The sequence below is a fragment of the Elephas maximus genome, chromosome 11 (assembly GCF_024166365.1).
Source record: "Elephas maximus indicus isolate mEleMax1 chromosome 11, mEleMax1 primary haplotype, whole genome shotgun sequence".
Lineage (NCBI taxonomy): Eukaryota > Metazoa > Chordata > Mammalia > Proboscidea > Elephantidae > Elephas > Elephas maximus.
In genome coordinates this window covers 70,288,573-70,311,471 of record NC_064829.1, presented here as the reverse complement: position 1 = coordinate 70,311,471, position 22,899 = coordinate 70,288,573, and the positions used below count along the sequence as shown (strand labels likewise).

The 22,899-nt window shown below is 37.4% G+C and overlaps 1 protein-coding gene across 7 annotated transcripts in view; it reads left to right on the top strand.

Annotated features, from left to right (window-relative positions):
• Positions 1–18,909, top strand: part of LOC126085121 (GPI ethanolamine phosphate transferase 1) — a 108,789-nt gene extending 89,880 nt beyond the window's left edge. For all 7 annotated transcript variants that reach the window (XM_049900141.1, XM_049900140.1, XM_049900143.1 and 4 more), the window contains 7 exons: positions 808–894; positions 2,310–2,365; positions 2,676–2,751; positions 4,800–4,873; positions 8,269–8,311; positions 8,998–9,050; positions 18,580–18,909. In XM_049900141.1, coding sequence (XP_049756098.1) covers positions 808–894; positions 2,310–2,365; positions 2,676–2,751; positions 4,800–4,873; positions 8,269–8,311; positions 8,998–9,050; positions 18,580–18,703 — 513 coding nt within the window. In that variant the 3' untranslated portion in view covers positions 18,704–18,909. The remainder of the gene's footprint in view (positions 1–807; positions 895–2,309; positions 2,366–2,675; positions 2,752–4,799; positions 4,874–8,268; positions 8,312–8,997; positions 9,051–18,579) is intronic.
• Positions 18,910–22,899: the final 3,990 nt, after the last annotated feature.

Below are 22,899 nucleotides of genomic sequence, written 5' to 3'. Positions count from 1 at the left end.
TGAGATTCATTGTGTCACTTGATAAATTTTTTTTCAACTGAAAGCAGATCTATCTTTCTCAAGAAAAGAGTAGTAAGGCATCCTAGGACCTTGTTGTTGTTGTTGTTGTGTGCCATTGAGTCAATTCCAACTCATAGCGATCCTATGTGACAGAGTAGAGATTCCCTAAAGGGTTTCCTAGGCTGTAGTCTTTATGGGAACAACTGCCAGGTCAATGTGGTGTGGCAGATGGGGAAAGTCTCCCTTTTACACTCACCCATGATTCTTCTTTTTTCAGGAAGTGGGATTAAGTAAGAAGTACACCTATCTTGTTGGATTGAGTAGTTTTCTATTTACCAAAGACAAGAATATTTTGCTTTTTTATAGAGAGAAAATAATTTCTCTGCAAATAGAATTAACAGAAGAACAAAGAAATAGAGTTTTATTTTATTTTATTTTACCATGGTTTTCAATACCGTACCATACTTTGAGAAGATCAGGATACTCTCTGTGAAATTAGAGTCTTTGAAAAGGGAAGAATTATATAGGGAATTAAAAAGAAGCATTTGATAAAAAGTTCAATTCTCACTTTTATTACACATATAGCAGTATTACAACAACCATGATCAGTTTATTATTAGCAACATATTTTACCTTTTGGCAGATTTTACTTAGGGGTAATTAAGCTATAGGAAAAAAATTATCGTCAGTTTGTTTGTCAGTATGAGGCATCTTTCTAGCCATTTTAACTTAGACTAAGTTTTCCTTTAGAGTGTAGAAGTAAGCCAACTTTTATTGAGTATTAATATTTTTCTTATTATCTCACAGCTCACCAGTATTGAATTTTCCTGTAATATGGATATAACTCAGTTTCGACAGCTCTATCTGGATGATATCCGCAGGGCCTTTTTCCTTGTATCCTTTGTTGGGACTTTTATTTTAAGGAGCTGCTGCCTCCCGTTTAATGGAGTAAGAAGACATAGAAGGGTGTTTCTGCCCATTCACTGTCTTCACAATAAAGTTTGAGGCTTTTGATTAATATTTCACAAATCTATATTTATATCCTTCGATAAACCCTAAGCTTTAATCAGACTGGTATGCTGTTCCTTGAATGTGCCACTTACTTTCCCAATGTTTCTTTACCTTCAAATCCCTTCCATCTACTTCTACATGTTATTATAATCTTAGTCACCATATGAGCAGTTCAAGACTATTTTATTCACATTTGTGTTCTTAGTGCCTAGCTCTGTCTCTGACGTATACTGGGCAGTAAGTGCTGGTTGGTTAGTTGATTGGCTGAATGGATGTATCCATGAATATTTTTAAGGCTCAACTCACCAACTGAAATGCCAGTTTTTCCTTGAAAGTTTTTATGATTCATAGTGCCTCTTGATGTTTCTGTACAACTTTTGTACATGTGCATGTTTGTGTGTATGTATGATAATAAAATAACATTATTGAGCCCTTTCAATGGGCCAGGCAGTATTTTAAGTACTAGTAGGAAGTTCTTGGCTATCAAGAGGATTAATGTCTATACCTTTTGTTACTGTACTAATACACTTGTAAGTTTAAAAAATGTTGAAGAGATGTTCAGCATTTTCTTATGTCCCATTTTCTACTGAACTATTTTAAAACATGATATCTTATTTCTGATACTTCCAAAGAGCCTAGCATGTGATTCACATGTAGTGGGCACACTAGCAATTAACACAATTAATACAGTACAGGCAGTCCCAGGTTACAAACGTTGGACTTACAGACAACTCTTACTTGCCCTTTAATGTTACATAAACTTGCCCTCACTTGGAAACGATTGAACTAACCCCTTTGCAACAAATTCTTCATCGCAGTCACCTTCAGTTGCTGCATATGCAGCTTTTAAATCATTGAAAAAAGGCTTCAAGCCTTTTCTTGCTCTAAAGTAAGGCTTAATAAGAACCTATGTACCTGTTGTGACTTTCCTACCAATTCAACTTGAAGACTTAAGCCACATTTAGGAACGGATCTCATTTGCAACCTGGGGACTCCTGTAGTGCAACTCTCCATGTTAGAGAAGAAGAAAATAGTAACCTTCCTAAGGTAACTAGTGACCAAGTGAGTACAGCCTCCCAGGCCTCATTGTCCTCAGTACATTGTCTGTTCTGTCTGGCTCTTACAAAATGCATTTACAAGTAGATGCAACAGAACCTTCATTTAAAACAATTTTCAGATCAACTGTAAAGGTTAAGAAGCAAATTACCCTCATGACAGGGTTGGTATATCTTCTATAATTGGAAAGGAAATTTGTTACGAATTCTGACTTGTTTTGGCATTTCCTTGACTCTATTTAGGTTTTCTTCCTAGTGACAGCATTTTTTGGAACTGGTAATATAGCATCTATTAACAGGTAATTTTAAATGAATATATCATATATATTTACCTAAAACCAAAAATATGCAAATTAAAATCTTTAACCTTTTATTCGTACCTAGCTTTGTACACTGTAGATGTGTTTTGGAGATTGTTATATATTGGCACATACAGATCTACTTCGTTCTTTTGAGAGACTTCATGATATTCATTGATATGATGTGTGTTGGTGTTTTAGTGAGATTAGATTTCAAAAAATTCATTTAAACTTCCCTTTTAGAACAATGTTCTTTTAAAGTTACGGTGTAGATTCTAACGTCCTTTTTCTTCATGTTATGACTCCTTAGCTTCGACCTTGCCTCTGTCTATTGCTTTCTGACCGTGTTTAATCCTTTTATGATGGGAGCCCTGATGATGTGGAAGGTTAGTTTTCCTATTTGTATTAAAAGAGTGATTGATTAACATTATGAGCCCATTGTGACATTAAGACTATGTAATGTTATGTGACATTAAGATCATAAAGTCATTGTGACAGAGACAAATAGCAATGGAGAGAGACAGTGTCAGATTTGGCTTTGATACCACTGCTGGATTGGAGATGGGACTCCCTAGCCCTTACCTCAACACACAATTAATCTTTTTACTCTTAAACCCATTTGACTTCAAGAGGGTAAGGATTTCATATTAGTCCCAGAAAGTCCTGTTAAAATTGACTAAAGCCTATGGGGAAGCTGTGGTCAAAACTGCATGTTCTGAGACATCCTAAGGCTCCCTGAACCGATGTTCCCCACCCACAAGACTACCAACATGTTATAAACTCACAGTCTTTTCTCATAATCCATGTACCTAGAATGGATTCATTCATTCAACAAATGTCATTGAGTGGTTTCATGCAATAATGTGCCAGGCACCCTGTTGGGTGCTGAGAATACAAAGAAGATAATGACTCATTCTCTGCTCTCCAGGGATTCAGACTCTCCACTGGAACATAATTCATATTCTTCCCCTTTGTCTTAGGGTCATTGTGCTCATCTTATTTCCTCCATTTACCTCTACCAGATTATCTCTACCATTGTGCCTTCACTTTTTATGTGGTTAGTACATATTTGCTTAAATAAAGTAACTAATCCCTCCCTAAAAATCTGATTACCTGCTGTTTAGATCACAAGTAATTATTGTTAAAGAATATGCCTTTCTTAATAGGATCAATATCTACTTTTTGTTACCACACTAATGGAAATGTAAGTTTAAGAAATGTTGAAAAAGATGTTCAAAATTCTCTCATGTCTCATTCTTTATTGAATTATTTTAACAACATTATCGTTTCCTTTATTTTCATTCACAGTCTTTTTGGTAGTTCTTTTCTCAATTTATTAAAGACTATCAGTCTTTAATTAAAAGCGAGAGAAAAGGAATAAAAAGAAAGCCTTAAATTAGAATGCTAGTAGATCTTTAATCTCTAGCATAGTTCAGTGAACTTTAATGACATAATGTTGTTGATGACTTCTGTTGACTGATGTAGAAGGAAAGGTCCTCCTGAACTCTATTTTATTCATGTACCCTTTACTTGAAAAAGATTTGCATGCAACTTTGAGTATCAGTTCTTTTCCATATTTTCCTTCCCTTTTTTGAAACATCAAGGTATATATATGTTTTAAGAATTGATCATTGAAAAGTATATCTCAAAATGTTAATAGTATTTCTGAATTGTGGATTTTCAACCAGTTTAAATTTTAATATGCCTTTCTGTATTTTTTCAGAAGTTTTACAATGAGTATGAATTTTATAATCAGACATAAATTAGTATTTAAAAACCAAAAAGCAATATAAAGCAGTTGGATCATGTTTATAGTGTTCTAGTATCAAATAGGGAGCCCTGGTGGTACAGTGGTTAAATATTCAGCTGCTAGCCAAAAGGTTGGCAGTTTGAACCCACCAGTCACTCCTGGGGTGAAGACCTGGTGATCTGTTCCCATAAAAATTATAGCCTAGGGAGCCCTATGGGGCAGCTCTACTCTGTCACATAGGGTTGTGATGAGTCAGGATCAACTCGTCAGCACACAACAGGAAGTATCAAATAACCAGATGGGTTCAGGGATCTATGAATCAAGTTATCAGGCTACATTTTTTTTTTTTTTGATTTGGGGATGCTGAGCCATTCACACCCTCTTGGAAACATTTGAACATTGTCATTAATTATTAGAATGAGTTAAAAAGAATAAAATTTTATAATAGACTCGTTTGAAGTGTGTATTTTTTTTATATTCTATATGTTATTAATGTAGATTTTCTGAATCAGTTTTATTGCTGTTCTGTATGTCATTGGTATCATGCTTTTATTTCATCCAGTGTTTGCTGTTCACTAATATACAAGTTATTTGAAAAGTTGAAAATATTTCTATAAGCAAAAATAGTATTGTTTCAATAAGTTTCAAATGCTTCATTTGCTCATTTACCATTCTTTTAAACAGATTTTAATCCCGTTTGTTCTTGTGATGTGTGCTTTTGAAGCAGTTCAGTTAACTACACAGTTGTCATCAAAAAGGTAAGGTAAATGTTTAAGAAGCATGTGGTATGCCCGTTTTTAGGAAATGAGAGTAGATATTTGAGGGTATTTCCTGTGATGGCTGTTAAATCACTGTAACATAGATTGTTTATTACAAAAATGAGAAAAAGTTTTACCCTTTTAATCAGAGTTTAGTTGTCATTAGAGGAATTTAGTTGATTAGGGCCTCTCACAGACTAGTATGCTTTCTCAGCAATAATATATTATTAGAATATTATTAAAGAAAACAGTGAAACATGAATGTTAAATTATTGTTATAGATAGAACTATGCTGACAAAAAACAAGGGTTATCATTCTAACTTATCTTTTGACTTATTTCTTAAATATATATTGGGCAAATGTATTAACATTTATTTCATGCTACATGGCTTCAAATTAACTTTTCTAAATGTCAATAATTTACATAGTCTCTCAGTCTTGATTTCTACACACTTGACAAATGGAAGTCTTCAGAGTTTTGAGGAATTTCTGGAGCAGTCAGTTGTAAGCAATCAAGACTTTTAAGGAAAAGCTGTCAACTCAGCTGTTTGCTCTTTTTAAACAATGAAATTGCCTCATCAGCACACAGGACTGATCAGCCTCCCTGAAAAACACTTTAGATAAATATGAAGCTTCTTAGCAGTTTTGTTATTCTTGAAATAAATCAGCATATTTAGTGCTGAAAGGAATAACTAATATCAGTGTAAATTTGCATGTTATTCTTGATGAATTTAAGCTAGAACTGTGTCACATATTATTATCATATGGCATAATTTTTAAAAAATGTTTTCTTTTACTAAGAATAGTAGAAATCTCATTTCTATTTTAATTTAGTGTATTTTGCAGGATAGTTTATGAATTTAACATTGAAAGCATTTAAACCTTGCCCATATCACATAAAAGGTATAGTCTCTTCCCCTTAGTTACATAGGTACATTAAAAACTAGTGTTGTTCTTTGAAATGTGGCGTCTGGGGTCTTAAATGCTATCAAGTGGCCATCTAAGATGCATTAATTGGTCTCAACCCACCTGGATCAAAGGAGAATGAAGAACACAAAGGTCACACGATAACTAAGAGCCCAAGAGACAGAAAGGGCCACATGAACCAGAGACCTACATCATCCTGAGACCAGAAGAACTAGATGGTGCCCGGCCACAATCGATGACTGCCCTGACAGGGAGCACAACAGAGAACCCCTGAGGGAGCAGGAGATCAGTGGGATGCAGACCCCAAATTCTCACAAAAAGACCAGACTTAATGGTCTGACTGAGACTAGAGGAATCCTGGCGGTCATGGTCCCCAAACCTTCTGCTGGCCCAGGACAGGAACCATTCCCGAAGATAACTCATCAGACATGGAAGGGACTGGGGAGTGGGTAGGAGAGAGATGCTGATGAAGAGTGAGCTATTTGTATCAGGTGGACACTTGAGACTGTGTTGGCATCTCCTGTTTAGAGGGGGGATGGGAGGGTAGAGAGGGTTGGAAGCTGGCAAAATTGTCACGAAAGGAGAGACTGGAAGGGCTGACTCATTAGGGGGAGATTAAGTGGGAGTACGGAGTAAGGTGTATATAAACTTATATGTGACAGTTTGACTTGATTTGTAAACGTTCACTTGAAGCTCAATAAAAGTTAATTTAAAAAAAAAAAAAACTAGTGTTGTTGTTATTGTTAGTTGCCGTGATCAATTCTGACTCATGGCAACCCCATGTGTTACAGAGTAGAACTGTTCCATAGGGTCTTCTTGGCTATAATCTTTATGGAAGCAGATTGCCAACCTTTTCAGTTAGCAAAAGAATTGTAGGAAATAATGTTTTAGAGGTAGGCAGAGGTCAGAGCATATGGCGTGGATTCTGGTTACTGAAAGAATTAAAGCTAGTGCTAGACAATGCACTCTCAGGATTGATACATTGGAAATTCACACTTTGAGTGTATTTGTTTCTAGATGACATTGCATTCTTTCAAACCTCTAGTTAGAAAGACAGTTATTTCTTAAAGCAAATCATGAACCACCACCAGAACCTCATACTTTATTAAAAAAAAAAAATTCAAAATGGATCATGAACTTAAGACTTTTAGAGAAAACCTCTGGGTTCTAGAGCTGGGCAGAGTTAAATGTGACACCAAAATAACGATCCATAAAAGGGAAAGTCAGTAAATTGAGTTCATCAAAATTAAAAGCTTTTGCTCTGCAAAAGATCCTGTTAAGAGGATGAAAAGACAGTCACAGACTAGGAGAAAATATTTGCAAATCATGTATTTGATGGAAGACTACAATGTATAAAACCTCTGAAACTCAACAGTAAAAAACAAATAATTCAATTAGAAAAATGGACAGAAGAACTGGAAAGGATATATAAATGGAAAATAAGCTGATGAAATGAAGTTCAGTATCATTAGCCATTAAGGAAATGCATATAAAACAACAATGAGATATCATTACACACTATCAACATGGCTAAAATGAAAAAGAGTGATATCACCAAATGTTGGCGAGAATACAGAGAAACTGGATCATTTGTACATTGCTGATGGGAATGTAAAATGGTACGTTCATTCCGGAAGAGTTTGGCGGTTTCTTAGAACACTAAACATGCAGTTGCCATAGGATCTAGCAATTGCTGGATTTTTCCTAGAAAAATGAAAACTTAAATTTATAGTAAAACCTGTACACAAATGTTTATAGCAGCTTTGTTTGTAAAAGCCACAAAGTGGAAGCAACCTTGATGCCCTTCAATGGTTGAATGTTAAAAAAAAAAAACTTAATACAAGCAACAACCTGGATGAATCTCCAGAGAATTCTGCTGAGTGGAAAAGCCTATCTCAAATGGTTACACACTGTATGATTCTATATAATATTCTTGAAATGACAAAATTAAATTTAGAATAGACTAGTGGTGGCCAACGAGGGTGGTAGTGGTTGTTAGAGGATGGATGTGTCTGTCAAAGGAGATCCTGAGGGACCCTTGTGGTGATCAAAATGCTGTGTATCCTGACTGTATCAATGTCAATGCCCTGGTTGTAATGTTTATGGTATAATAGCTTTACAAGATGTTGCCACTGACAGAAACTGGGAGAAGGGTACATGGGATCTCTCTGTATTATTTCTTACAACTTCATGTGAATCTAAAACTATCTTAAAATTAAAAATTTAAGTAAAAAATCATAACTCATGTCCTTTGTGTCCTACTGAAAAAAATATTCAAAGTGTTCAATAACATATTTGAAGTCTAGCCCATCACACAGGGTAATGTAAAAATAGTTCTGTTGAAAGTAGTATTTTCAGAAGCAGAAATACTGGGTTATTTGATTATTCTTACTTGATTTTAATGTGTTTGAAAAAAAATGCCTGTTGTATTACACCTAATTTTTGTTTTGTTTTGTTTTGTTTTCAGCCTTTTTCTCATTGTTCTCGTTATATCGGACATTATGGCTCTGGTAAGGCTTTATTGGATATACAGGGTAAATACGATCAAGAAACTAAGTGCTGAGTTAATTTAATCATGAAATGTGACTGCATTTTTATACATGAAATCTTTAGATATTAAGTTATAAGTGTTGGCATAATTTACACATACAAATTACTTCTTTATGACTTATCATACAGTAAGTGTTCTCCTTCAGGTGTCAAAGGCCTTACTACTTGATTTGTTCTCATCCATCATTTTCGTATTCCATGTTGCTTTGAGGTCATGAATAGAAAAAAGCTAAGTTTAGCTTTAGGTAAATACCTCATTTTCCTACTTGAGATGTTGATTTTTAAACCATTCTTTCAGATTAAAAAAGAAGGAAAAAGGAGAGAAGAAGGGAGGGAGAAAGGGAAAGAGGGAGATGGAGAGGAAGGAGGGGAGAAAGGAAAGAGGAAATACAGCTTTTCAAGTGAGTAGATGTTACCAAGGTGATAACTATATTAATTGAGTTCTGAGTGAGGAGCATGTAGGTAGGCTCTGTTATATGCAGTGTATCACCAAATTTGGGAACCTTTTTTTAACATCTGCAAGTTTGAGAAGGCTCCAAGACCACCTTGGGTCAGAAATCTGAAACACACATTCTTAGAACAACTTTGTTTTTAGGCTTAATCTAAGCTACTTTTAATTAATGGAACCATGTTTTTTATCTTACAGCATTTTTTCTTCTTGGTCAAGGATGAGGGCAGCTGGCTTGACATTGGAACAAGGTATAGTATATATTCACTTAAAAGTTCTTAAGAGTACAGTGAAGAAAAGTAACTTGGTATCTTAGTATAAAAGGTACTAAAATGATTTTGAGGGAAGCATGGCAAGTAGAAATTGTTTGAAGCCTCTGAAGGTGAGACTTGTCATCTTCTCCATTCTTCTTGCTATTGACACATTAGCAAGTGTTTTCTTGGGATGATGTGAGGAGGAAGATAGATGCTAAGTCTGGAGAGGACAGCGGGAAGGTACAAGAGGAACTACCTGAACTGAGGTTTCAGGGTAGATCACTCCACTGTCCTTGTGTTCTCTCTCTGCCTCTCTCTCAAAATGAGGCTGTACAGATTGCAGCATGAATTTTATGTGGTGACTTAAAACCCATGTAATCATTATCTACCTCTCAGAATCTTTAATATGGGAACATTTTAACATGTGATACCTCGTTATTTAAAGTATATCAGAACAGTCACTGTTTCCTCTTTATTGTGATTTGAATGTCAGTAATTGCTATAATCTGTTAAATTTATTTTCTTTGAGAAGAAAGCAGATAGATTTGATTCTTTAGCTTTTTTGTTTTCAAATGTTTTCTGAGACAAAATACATTTTGACAGACCTGTTTTATTTCATTAACTGATATTTATTCATCACTTTGTGTTGCCAGGAATTTTGATAGGTTTGGGTGAGACACTCCCTGTCAGACAGCCTCTCCCCATTCATACCTTTCTCAGGCAGCTCACTGCTTGTTATTTGTGCACATATCTGCCTCCCCAACAGACTGTGGGTTCCCTGACTCTGGGGTCTGATTCAAATCTCTTACATTCCATACGTGCTAGGCACGTAAGGGGTACTCCATAGATCATTGATTTGTTTTCATAGTCTCTTAAGTTTGAAAGCTTAGAGAAAGTTTTGATATCTCCTCCTTCATATCAGCCATCCAATCCCAAAAGTGTCCAGTCATATGGTGGGTCTGAATGTGGGCTTTACATCAGATCGCCTGTGTTTGAATCCTGGTTCTGCCACTTTTTAGCTGTGAGACCACAGGCCAGTGACTTAGTCTCCCTAAACTCCCCTTTCCCTTTTACGTAGTCGATTTGAATGAATTCGTCTGTGTAAAACATTCAGCACGGCGCCTGGCATCTAATAGAGTGAAAAAAAAATTTTTTTTTTCACTCTATTAAGCACTCAGTAAATATCAACCACTACTACTGTTGTTACTCAACAGTTCTTTTTTTTTTTTTTTCAATCCTTTATGGTATTTCTTGGATTTGATGTACCTCTCTTTACTCTCTCTATATTTTAATTAATTTATTTTCATCGTAGACATAGGTCAGAATTTTATTTGCTTGGAAAATAATTCAGATAAAATAAATCAATTTTGTGTGTGAAACTTTTTTGACAAGAGAAATCTATTTTGGTTTTTATACTAAAAAGGTGCCAAGGAATAAAAAGGACATAATTTTCACTTGAAAGTGTACATCATTAATTTATGCACAGCATCATTAATTTCTATTGCACTAATTAAGAATTTCAGATTTTCTCTGAGTAGCTTGAGGTTTATCTTGGAAAATTTTTTCTTTAAAGTGCACATTTTTACTGTAATTACTATTAATAACATATAAAATGCAAAGCATTTTTTTATATCAATGATCTCAGTTATATCCAGCAAGTTTTTATTGAGTTCCAACTGTGTGCCGGGGGGGTTGCTGGTGAGGAAAAGCATGCAGCCCTGGGCCCTCAGGGAGTTTAAGGCTGGTAGAGGAAACAAATACATGAGTAGGCAATGTGGTACAGTGTGAGAAGTTCTAGTATAACTCTTAGTTGCTATGGGAGTGCTTAGTCCAGGGCACCTACCTCACCCTTGCAGGGTAAGGGAAGACTTCTCAAGGGAGGGTCTGGCTAAAACATCACAGGTCTGGGCTTTAGAAGAACACTTTGGGTCACAAGATTTAGGAAGAACTTGTAGAATGAGAAAAGAAGATCTAAGATGGAGCCTTAGGAACCACTGATGTTTAAGACAGAGTACAGGAAGTAGGAAATGAGACTGAAGGAAGTGGCCAAAAGGCAAGAGAAAACCAGGAGAGAATAAACCAAAACCTGTTGCCACCGAGTCATTTCCTACTCATAGTGACCCTATAGGACCGAGTAGAACTGTCCAGTATGGTTCACTAGGCTGAAATCTTTACAGAAGCAGGCTGCCACATCTTCCTCTCACAGAGCTGCTAGTGGTTCGAACTGCAGACCTTTTGGTTAGCAGCCAAGCACTTAACCATGCACCACCAGGGCTCCTAGGAGAGAATAGTATTGTGGAACTCGAAGAAGTGTTTCAGGAAGGAGGGGGGTTATACCATATCAGATGTTACAGAAAATTTGTATAAGACATAAAAGTGTGCATTGGGTTAAGCAGCAGTGATCACTCTATTTGTGGTGAAAGACAGGCTGGAGGAGCATTATGCTGCTCAAACACTAAAGGACTTTTGCTAGAGCTGTAGACCAAAAACCAAACCTACTGCCGTCGAGTCGATTCTGACTCATAGTGACCTATAGGACAGAGTAGAACTGCCCCATAGGGTTTCCAAGGAGCACCTGGTGGATTTGAACTGCTGACCTTTTGGTTAGCAGCTGTAGCTCTTAACCACTACACCACCAGGGTTTCCAGAGCTATAGAGTCAGGGCAAATTCAAGCAAGTAGTGATAAAGCAAGATACCCATAAGCCAGCACCTAAACAGAAGTTTCCCTTAGCTGGAGCATCACCTTACTTACCCAGATTATTTTTATACTCTTACCACCCAGGACTCAAGAAGAAGAGGTTTCTTTTCAGCAGCTGTATCCCTGAATTCATGGCGGTTTACCTCTTACTGACTTTAGTCTTTCTTGCTTTCATTCAGTGACTATTGAGCAACTACTGTATGCCAGTCTTTCTAATTATATGCATACTGTTCCTTATTCAGTTCTCTAAATTAAATAATCAATCTCTTGTCAGTTTATCATGGGTTCCATTCTATTTATCACTGTTTTTTCTTGTTTCCTTTCTGTTACCTTCTGTCTTTCATATAAAACTTCATTGCCAAAATTCTCCTCAATACCAGATCAAAACTCATCTTTCCTTTTTCTACCTCTCATGTATTATCCTGTTTCATCAGCAAGAAGAAAGGATGAAATATGGATTAGTGGATAGTTAGAAGGGACGGAGGAAGGGATAAAAAGAGAACGTCTTTTAGCCTTCTGTTTTTCTACCTTCTGGCATCATCATCAGCCTTTGATCCATTCTGTAAGTTCTGCATCTGTCTTTGCCCGGAAGAAGTTACTTACTTAATCCTCTTCATGGTCTTTACGGTTGCGTATTTAAAGATAGTACCATTTCTCCCTGGAAAGCTCTGGAATGTCTTTCTTTAGAAATGTTAAGGTAAGCAGTTTTAAGTGATTTAATACAATCCTGTTTATCTCTTCTCCCTTCTGAGACCACCAGAAGTTTCCAGATACTGTTTTGCCACAGAAAAAGTTCTACCCAAACCTGGGAAATCTCCAGGTTAAACAGTGATTAAGGAAAATTAAGGATTACTGAAAAATTTAATAACTACTATTAAAATAATATTTATCGCATGCAATGTTTCAGAAGTAGTACATGTTATTTCATTAGTTCTCATGATAATGATGGGAAGAAAATATAGCTTCCATTTTGCAGAAGAATCTGGCTTAGAAAGACTAAGATTATACAGTAATATGGCATAGCTAAATCTCATTTTTTTATTGTATATTCGTTTGTTATATAGCTCATTTCCTCAGGAAAAAATAGATATATACCGAGTACTCACCATACATACAGCATTGTGAAGCGCTCAAAGGTGAATGGGATTGCCTGCCTAAGACTTAATGATGCCCCATCTCTGGAGATAACTCTTTCATCAAAATATTGGGTAGGGAATTCAAGCACTGTGTGGAAGATCCCAATATAAAACTTGGAAAGGACACACCGGTCCTGGAATTATGGCCCCTGCATTCAGCGAGATTGTAGTCTAACACAGGATGTAAGACATAATAATAACTATAATACAAGACAGCGTGTGGTTAAGGGCTAGATGAATACAGGTGGGAGGTGGCTTCACCTCAGGCTTCAGTGACTGAGGAAACATTGTGCAATGTCTGGTATTTGAGCTGGCCCTTGAATGAAGGGTATAATTTCAATCAGGGTACTTAGTGGTTTGGGAAGAATATTTTAGACAGAGGGAATGGACATAAGCAAAGTTACAGAGGTGAGGAAGTCCAATGTATATGTATATGTGATAAATAATTTGGATTTCAGAAACCATAGATTTTAGATGAAGAAGTTTCTAGAAAGCAGTCTTTTGGTCCTCATCTTTGAGTACTTCACAACACTTAGGAATGCTTTATGCATGGTGAGTACTCAATATGTATATTTTTTCCTGAAGAAATGATCTATATGGTAAATGCATAGACGGTGCAAATAATGAGATCTAGCTGTGCCACATTACTATGTAATCGTAGTCTCCTTAATTTGGAGAACCTTGACTACAAGCCACAGAGCACATCCTTTTGACATATAAGTAAGGAGCCGTATTCTTTGGTTCCACTTTTTTAGTATGTTAAGTGTTGCTTCCATAAGTGGACCACTGTCTAGAATTTAGGAATCTTGATTGCCGTTTTTACGCAAGTTTATCCAGTGGGGTTAGGGCGTGGGGTGGGTGCGTGGCTGGAAGTGGAGGCACTAACCGAATCAGCCCTGTCATGGTCGTTGTGTATTCCTGGCATCAGACCTTGGTAACCAGTCTTCAATTCTCTCTTGATCCCCGGAAGTCATTATGTGCCTCCAGGCATAGTTTTTTTTTTTCCTGTTCCCTTCAAGTTCAGTTTTCCCAGGCCGCAGTGAGGTTGAAAATGCTCTTCACAATGTCATAGGACTTTGCATGAAGCCCAGATTGCCAGCTCTTACCTTCTTTTTCCTCGATAGCTTTTAAAAGATTCTCTAAGCTCTTGTAAAACTTGCATTTGGCATCCAGCATGACATTCTTGGCACTTTTGTGGCACCTCCAGCCCCATTCCTCGCATGCCTTTACACATCATCATGAGAATAAAGTGTTCATCATAGCACAAAATAGTAGTAAAACAAAGAGACTAGAGAGGCATGGTGAGTGATGTCATTCAAACTAAAGAAAACAGAATGGTGCGTTCGCACTTACTGGCTGAGAATTTTGATAATGCCCACTCTGCAGTACTCTCTGCCAGCTATCAGACAGGTATGTTAACTCCATGATTTAGTTCCAAAATTGATTTGTGTATTTATATTAAAATGTTATATAATTAATGTATTATGAGATAAATAAAAAATACTATGGAAACATTTTGTGGTAGTAGTATTTTTTATAATTGGAGCTGCCATGTACATACAGCGACCGTATGTCCTGGTTTACCTGGGACAGTGTGCCTGTTATCTTGATGTAATTATTATGTCCCCATCTATACAACATTAAAAATCTAAAGTGGATGGGAAGATGATAAAGGCATAACCAGTTAATAAGTTATGTTAAACCTTAGTTTATCTCCATCAGGGATCTAACTCCCAAGGTTAAATGGGTGCTTGCTTTGGGAGACTCCTAGAAGCCAGGGGCCCACAGAGCTCTGTTCTGTTCATCAGGCTGAGGGCATTGGACCATCCTACATACATTTTCCACATATTCTTCTGTTATTTCTGCTGAAATATATCTATTCTCTGTTTATCTTCTTTGTCTCTTATTTTATCATCCAAAAGATCCCATTTTAAGAAAGGAAGCTGACAACTGGACTGGACCAAAAGCAAAGAAGTTTCCGGGATAAACTGAATGCTTCAAAGGTCAGCGGAGCAAGGGCGGGGGTTTGGGGACCATGGTTTAAGGGGACTTCTAAGTCAATTGGCAAAATAATACTATTATGAAAACATTCTGCATCCCACTTTGAAATGTGGCGTCTGGGGTCTTAAATGCTATCAAGCAGCCATCTAAGATGCATCAATTGGTCTCAACCCACCTGGATCAAAGGAGAATGAAGAACACCAAGGTCACACGACAACTAAGAGCCCAAGAGACAGAAAGGGCCACATGAACCAGAGACCTACATCATCCTGAGACCGGAAGAACTAGTTGGTGCCCGGCCACAATCGATGACTGCCCTGACAGGGAGCACAACAGAGAACCCCTGAGGGAGCAGGAGATCAGTGGGATGCAGACCCCAAATTCTTACAAAAAGACCAGACTTAATGGTCTGACTGAGACTAGAGGAATCCTGGCGGTCATGGTCCCCAAACCTTCTTTTGGCCCAGGACAGGAACCATTCCCAAAGACAACTCATCAGACATGGAAGGGACTGGACAGTGGGTAGGAGAGAGATGCTGATAAAGAGTGAGCTATTTGTGTCAGGTAGACACTTGAGACTGTGTTGGCATCTCCTGTCTGGAGGGGGGATGGGAGGATAGAGAGAGTTGGAAGCTGGCAAAATTGTCATGAAAGGAGAGACTGGAAGGGCTGACTCATTGGGGTAGAGCAAGTGGGAGTAAGGAGTAAGGTGTATGTAAACTTATATGTGACAGATTGACTTGATTTGTAAACGTTCACTTGAAGCTCAATAAAAATTAAAAAGAAAAATTTGGAAACTTGTAAAAAAAAAAAAAGAAAGAAAGCTGATTGGGGAGGAGAGGGTGTGGGGGGTACAGAAAAAAAAAGATATGAATTAAGTTAGGCTTTCTAAATGGAATTGCCCAGATTAGTGCTGCAGCATGAGATTTTGTTCTTGCTGCTGCTCTTGTTGGTGAGTTAGAATTCTAAAACCTTCCCTTATAGCCTCTGAAGCAATAATGACATACATTGTAGCAGCTAACCATGTAGTTAACTAATGGGCAGGAATGGTTCATACATCTTCATAAGCATCTAATTTATTGTCAGGAAAGGGCTTGGATAGTGGGGGAAATATGCTCCAAGAGTCAACACGAAAGCACTACATGATATGGTTCCTCCATTGAAAACTTCATTATTGTGTATTTTTTCAGCTTTCTATTTGTGAGAATGTTACTTTTAAGTTTTGAGTTTCTAATTATCCCTATATGAAAGTATATTCGAACAGCTAGGATGTTTCTTGTCATGTTGCTAATTTTGTTTAACTTGCTAAAAAGCAGAGTTCTTTTAATGGGAATCAGATTTACTTGAATTGTGTTCCTGCAGTGATTTTCCTTTGTGAAAAATTTTATTTTTAAACTCCTTTGTTTTGGTAATATAGTGAATAACTTCAGCCACTCTATGCCTCTTACTCACAGTACCGGAATGATGTCCTTTTGTCCTTGCTGTTTTATTGCTTTATGAATACTGAAATGGTAAATATCTATCCCAGAATTTTAAAGAAGATTGCAGATAGCTAACTCCATGAATATAGTCTGGCATATTTTATAATGTTTATACTGTCATGGTGGCGAGTGCAGTGGGTTTTCAAAATAATTTTGAGAGATTCCTCACCCACCGGTTTCAAGTTAATAAATACATAGCAGTTTATTTTAAAAAAAAATTGCATTAGTAGAACATGAGGCAGTATTTCTTCACGTGTATTTTAGTCTGTTTAAAATGCATCTTCAGAGCAGCTTTACCAAAGTTAAACTGAGACTCTTCAGGGATTGTTCTGGAGTCAGTGTGTTCTACTGAAGCTGTGCAGTTCCAAGTGGCATCAGGTTTTGTGGTGGCAGCTGGGTGAAAAATATCCTGCTCAGACCATAAAACTGTGTAGGGATGACAGAGCTGATTTAGTATTTTCTTCTTTTGATCTTTTACACTTTATCTTCATCTATAGCAAGAAGAGTATTTTTACAGAGTATTGCCTTTTATATGGCATACTGAAAGAAGTGCATTTTTAAGTCTAGAGAAAAAACTTCTTTGAGGTAATTTTCATAACTGTAAAAACATGTATTTCATTAAATTTACGTTCTGTAGTGAGATGAGTAGAATCAACATCATCAGTTTGATTGAGCTGCAGTTTCATTTGTTTTGATAGTGTTGTTCATTTGGGCTTTAATTGCTTCCTATATGGACTCTTATTATACCTTATTAAAATAGAAATGATAACTAAAGTATTTAGCATTTCTCTTTAGATATGATGAAAACTCAGGATTCTGTTCAATAAATTTTAAATATTCTCTGAAAAGTAATTAATAAATGTCATAAAATATCTTTACGCTTATAATGAATATCAAGCTTCATTAAAATCGATGATTCGCCACCTTTTTTCTGCAGTACTTCTGACAGGTATGAGGTATGACCCACCTCTATTGCCCATCATTCTGGTTGGGAAGAGGTACAATCAACCTTTTATCACCTGTTGTACAACTTGAAAAGGCCTCCTTGGTGATTCTGTTTGCACCTCTGCACCCCTTTCTACCAGCACACAGGCACACCTTGATATTCGCTGCTTTAAATGATATTAAAGCTGTGATGGGTGTGGTGTAGGAGCAGCTAGGCCTGTTTCAAGTTGAGATTTGATGATCCTTTTAAGTCTGCCATGCTGAGATGACACCAACACTTGACTGATGAAAAGTTTCACAAGCTGAATGCCTTAGGGCTCAATTGCATGAAGATGATGAGCTTCGTAACTGTTTCCTGCCAGTAATGTCAGCTTAAATAGCCAGGAGTCAGTAATTTCAGCCTGTTGAAAAAAAAAAAAAAAATTTTTTTTTTTTTTGTAAGACTGTTGAGCAATGTCCTTTATAAATAGACTTTCCATTATATTTGAGAATGGGTCACGTACTGGCTTTTACAAAACTTATTTTTATTAAGAGATCAAATCAGATTTAATATTTCGGCCTAAAAGTGGTAACAAAATTTAACAGAACAAAAATCTGCTAGAATGTAATCTTTTTTCTTTTTTTTAATAATGTTACTGAGGTATAATTTGCATACTGTAAAATTCATCCATTTTAAAGGTACAGTTCAATTAGTTTTAGCAAATTTATAGTTATGCAACTATCACCACAGTCTAGTTTTTGAACATTTCCACCAACCCCCCCAGAAAAAATCCCCCATGACCAATGTATGCTCTAGAAGAGAGGGGAGAAGTAAAGGTAAAGGAGAGGGAGGGGATAGTTGGAAAACTCCTTTAGTAAGGAAGTTTGGATGGAACCCAATATGGAAGTAGAGGGGCTCGTTTTAGACAGGAGCAAGGGTAGGGATAAATATGAGCACAGATATGGGTAGGTTTCTGGCCTCTCATAGTTATTAAAACTTATTTTAGAGTGCTGACACATTGCAGGGATTGCAGCCATTGTCACAGAACAATTTGCATGTAAAGTTTTGAATGAGAAACTAACTTGTGCTGTAAGCTTTCACCTAAAGCACAATTTAAAAAAAAAAAAAAAGAAAATGTGGAAAACCAAAAAACAAGATAAAACTTATTTTAAAGCTTAAAAACCTGTTATTAAAATGTAATCCTTTGTTAATGGATAAATGATTATACCTTTCCTCATGTGTATTCTCTTTGCCTATAACATGTTTCCTTTTCCTCTTTTGTAGCATCAGCCACTATGTGATTGTCATGTCCATGACCATATTTCTGGTGTTTCTCAATGGCCTGGCACAGCTACTCACGACAAAGGAACTCAAACTGTGTGGCAAATCCAAAAGCCATCTTATATGATGTTGCTGAAGTCATCATTCAGCGTCTGGATCCTATTTTCTCATTCTCCTTGTAAACTCTGGCATGCCATAAAATCCCATCTAGGATTCAGTGGGAAGATGGATATTGATGTGTATACCATATTCTGTTCCAATAAGGGAAATTATGTTTGGAATTCTGAATTTACAGTTTATGGGCAATAAAGGAGTTTCCTTTTTCTTTTGTGTTTTGCATGGAGGAAATAGTAAGTCTGGGCACGAGCATAAGAAAGCATTTCCTATTTTCCTTTACCGGGCAGCTCTTCTCACTGATGTTTCATAGCTTCACCAGCAGCAATCTATCCCCCACTGTACAGCTTCCCATATACCCCGAGGAGAATGTGGTCCTGTGGGGGCGGTATGATGCATCCCAAATCAATGCTCTGGCTGAGCTTGAAGGGAATCTGCAGGTGGTGTTAGGAATATTTATCAGCTCTCAGCACTAGGTTTGCTGGTAGTTGTAACTACTAAGCCATATCACTAAAAAGACAACCAGAGTTTTATATTTACTAAAGCTTCAGTAGAAAAAAGGCTAGCAGGTGTTTGTCATTTTTCTTCAGTATACACTTTTTTTTTTATACAATAATACTACCTTATGCATCTTAATGCTGTTTAATTGATGAAATTTTCATAGTTAACCAGCCGAACAAAGGTTTTACCTTCACTTTCCCCCCCCCCCCCCCCATTTCTGGATTCTCAAGGAATTTTTGGCAATAGAAGAGTAGAAAGTGCTTGATATTTGTGTTTAGCCCACTGGGGGAAAAATTAAAAAAGAAGAAGTTTCTAGTTGTAGACTCAATATCTGTTATACCTATAGCATTGTTTCAACAGGATTTTTTAAGTCAATGCTTAAACTTTTTGACAGTATCCTAAGAATTAGTATTAAAATTGCTTTTTTTCTGGTTGGGAAATTCTAACCGAAAGCCCTAAAATCCTCTCATTAAATTTAGATTTCCATTTGTAAAACAATTCTAATAGACATAATATTTGGAGAGCAATTTTTCTGTGAATTTTCCATAAAGTGACCTTTACATATCACTGTAGACTGGCATTTTGCCCTGGTGGTGGCATTGTCTGACCTCCTCTAACTTCAGGAGAGGGAACCCTAATCAAGATCAACAGCCCAAGGCTTATTCCCATGAGGCAGCGGTCAGACGTGCCTTTACTCTCCAACACTTTTACTAATTATGACACCAACTGTCCCTTCCATGGCACTCTCTACTTCTCTGCTGGGTTCGATAAAATTGTTACAACGGCCACACAGAACTCACAGACAATACTCACAATTATGGGGTTTATTAGGGAAGTAACAGGTTACATTTTAGGTTTAGGAATGCTCAGGATACAGTTCTTTGATCAGGACAGCCTCTTCTTAGCTGTGCCCACAGACAACGTCTCTCTCTGGCCCCTCAATCTCTGCCCTGAAAGTGTTACAAGGCTCTTTTAGCTGTGCTGATAAACGCCTGGAGGCACCCTGCTACACCACCAGTAAGCCTTGGCCCGAAGGCGCTCAGCTCTCCCACGGGTCGGCATACCCACCCCCTGTAACTGCCTTGCCCCAAGGGCCAGGAAGCACTGTGCATCGCCTGCTGGTCTTCTGGTTTGGCTGCCTCTGCTGTAGCTGTTTCTCTTTTGCTGCTTCTCGTCTCTCGCTGTCTCTAGTGTTACAGCTCACTCTTTCTGTCTCCTTGGTCTAGGAGGTCTTGGCACCGGGATCCCAGACCCAATGGACATGCTCTACTCCTAACTTTTCTTTCTTGGCCATGCTCTACGCTTAGCTCCACTTCCCCTCTGCTCTGGGATTGACTGTTCTTTTAAGCCTAGCAGGATGGCAAAACTGACCAAATAAGGGTTCCATATACCTTATTTGCATGGCCCCACCCCCACATGGGTGCCATGCACCTAATTTACATTATTAGTAATCTATCTAATCCCCTTGGTGGGCCACGAGTGCCTAATTTGCGTAGACCTCACTCAGTCATTTGGTGAGAGTTACGACGACTATGGTTAAAAAAGGAGCTATATTAAGTAATTGACTGTACCACACCTGGGCATTTATTGTTTTTCTGGCACAACATATGTAGAGTGCTGGTAGCTTTCTGCTGATGCTAAGCTTTGCTGGTATGAGTTCCATTTTTTAAAAATAATTGCTTTTGAATTAAATTCTAGCATTACTAACTCACATTAATGACTAGGAAGCTCTCTACAAATTACTAGATTTTTCAAATTGGTGGGTGAGTGAACAAATATAATTTAAAAGACTCAAAAGATCAGTTTTACAAAATGTGCTGTCTTAATTTCTAGTTACGATGAAGTTTAGTTGTGCATTATTTGTGTTAATACTTTATGATACAGCAGTGAAACGTAGTACAAAGAAAGGAAGACGTGTTGATGTTACTGTAAGACTTCATGCATCAGCCTGTAATATAAAATCTAGGTGGACAATTAAGAAGCTACTGCAGCAAACAATGACATTGGCAGATAGAGAATCTGTGAGCTTTTATATTAAAGGATTTTTTATTAGTTTTTCACAAGCCAGAAGAAACTAATTTTATAAGCACTTACTATTTAACTCCTTTTACATCTAGTTTTCCCTTTTGTCTGTTCCCAGATTCTCACACAGGAGTTTTTATTGCCACATTGTACATGGTGCTCAGCGCTCTTCTATATTTTGCTTCTTGAGGCATGCTTTGTCTTGGAATTGCTGTGTAGACTTCGTGTGAGTTTACAAAAGGAGAAAACATACCTGCAGCGACAGCCTGGCCTTGCTGCACTGTTACCAGACCTCTCAGACTCACTGGGGAACAGAGCTTGCTACAGGGCCTTTGCTCTTACATTGTTTGTCAAATACCTTAACATGTTTTGCAATGTCTATTTTTATACTGAATACAGAGAAAAATAAGATTTAGGTAAACTTTATTTCTACTTAATTTTTTATTCTGTGTCATATTAGATTTCCACATCAGGACTTAAGACATCTGCTGACTGTTTTTATGTTGGAATTAAAGTGGGCATATCAAATTGAAAAAATACTGAACAACAAGAGACTCATGTATATCGCATGGGCCGTGGATAAAAGAACAACAGGATCTAACTGCAGCCTGTCTATAATTTACCAATGGGTTGAGAATCTGTATTTTATAGTTAATGTACAATATTTAGAACACAAAATGCTTTTTTTATTATTAGGGAAATAGTGTTATACATGGTCATAATATTTTCACAATCATCTCTTCAAAATGATTTATCTGTGATGGAACTGAACTATAGGAGTTCTAGACATCATTTATAATATTCTTTCTCATGGAAAATTCATTCCAATTTCAGCTGACCAAACAAAATACTAGGAACATATATGCCACCAGGGTTTCCTTTTTTTTTTTTCTATATGTCAACCCTCATCCCCCCTATACACACATTTACACACTGGGTTTAGCAGAATGGGGACTCCTTTGTGGTCTTTCTCAAAACCAATGTCGTTGTTGTTGTTGTTAGTTGCCCTTGAGTCGGCTCTGACTCATGGTGTAAGGAAACGAGGGTTCTTGTCCTGTCCTATTAGCCAATGGAAATAAGATGGACGCCACATCACCAGTTGCAAGGGAAACAAAATGGAAATTTATTGTTTGTGCAAACAAGGAACAACATGGGGCCTAGCAGCTGAAAGACCCCAAGCTCCTTGTCTGAGGGAGTTGGGGAGCTTTTTATTTCCAGTGGCGTCTGGGGGTTGGGTTTGGTGCCCGGAACTCTCTGCCCTTACCCCTCCCATGTCCACGTTTTGAGGTCTGGATGCTGAATCATGTCTGCGATGCTCAGGTCCAAGGACCGATTGAGGACACAGCTCTTCAAGTCCTGCGCATGCTCCAAAATCCTGGTTCGCACATGCATGGGATTCTGGCGCCAAGTTCAAACTGTGGTTAGCGCCGTGGTGTGGTCCAGCCAAACCGCAGTTAGAAGCTGTGGCTTGGTAGGGCTGTGCGGGTTCGGGGGGAACCGCGGTGGAATGGGGGAAGTCTCTGTGGAGACTTTAATGGAAACCTTATGTATAACGTTGGCTGATTCTGCACCATGAGAAAAACAGACAAATCCCAATACGGGGTAGTCTACAAAATACCTGACCAGTAGTCCTCAAGACTGTCAATGTCATCAAAAACAAGGAAAACCTGAGGAATTGCTATAGCC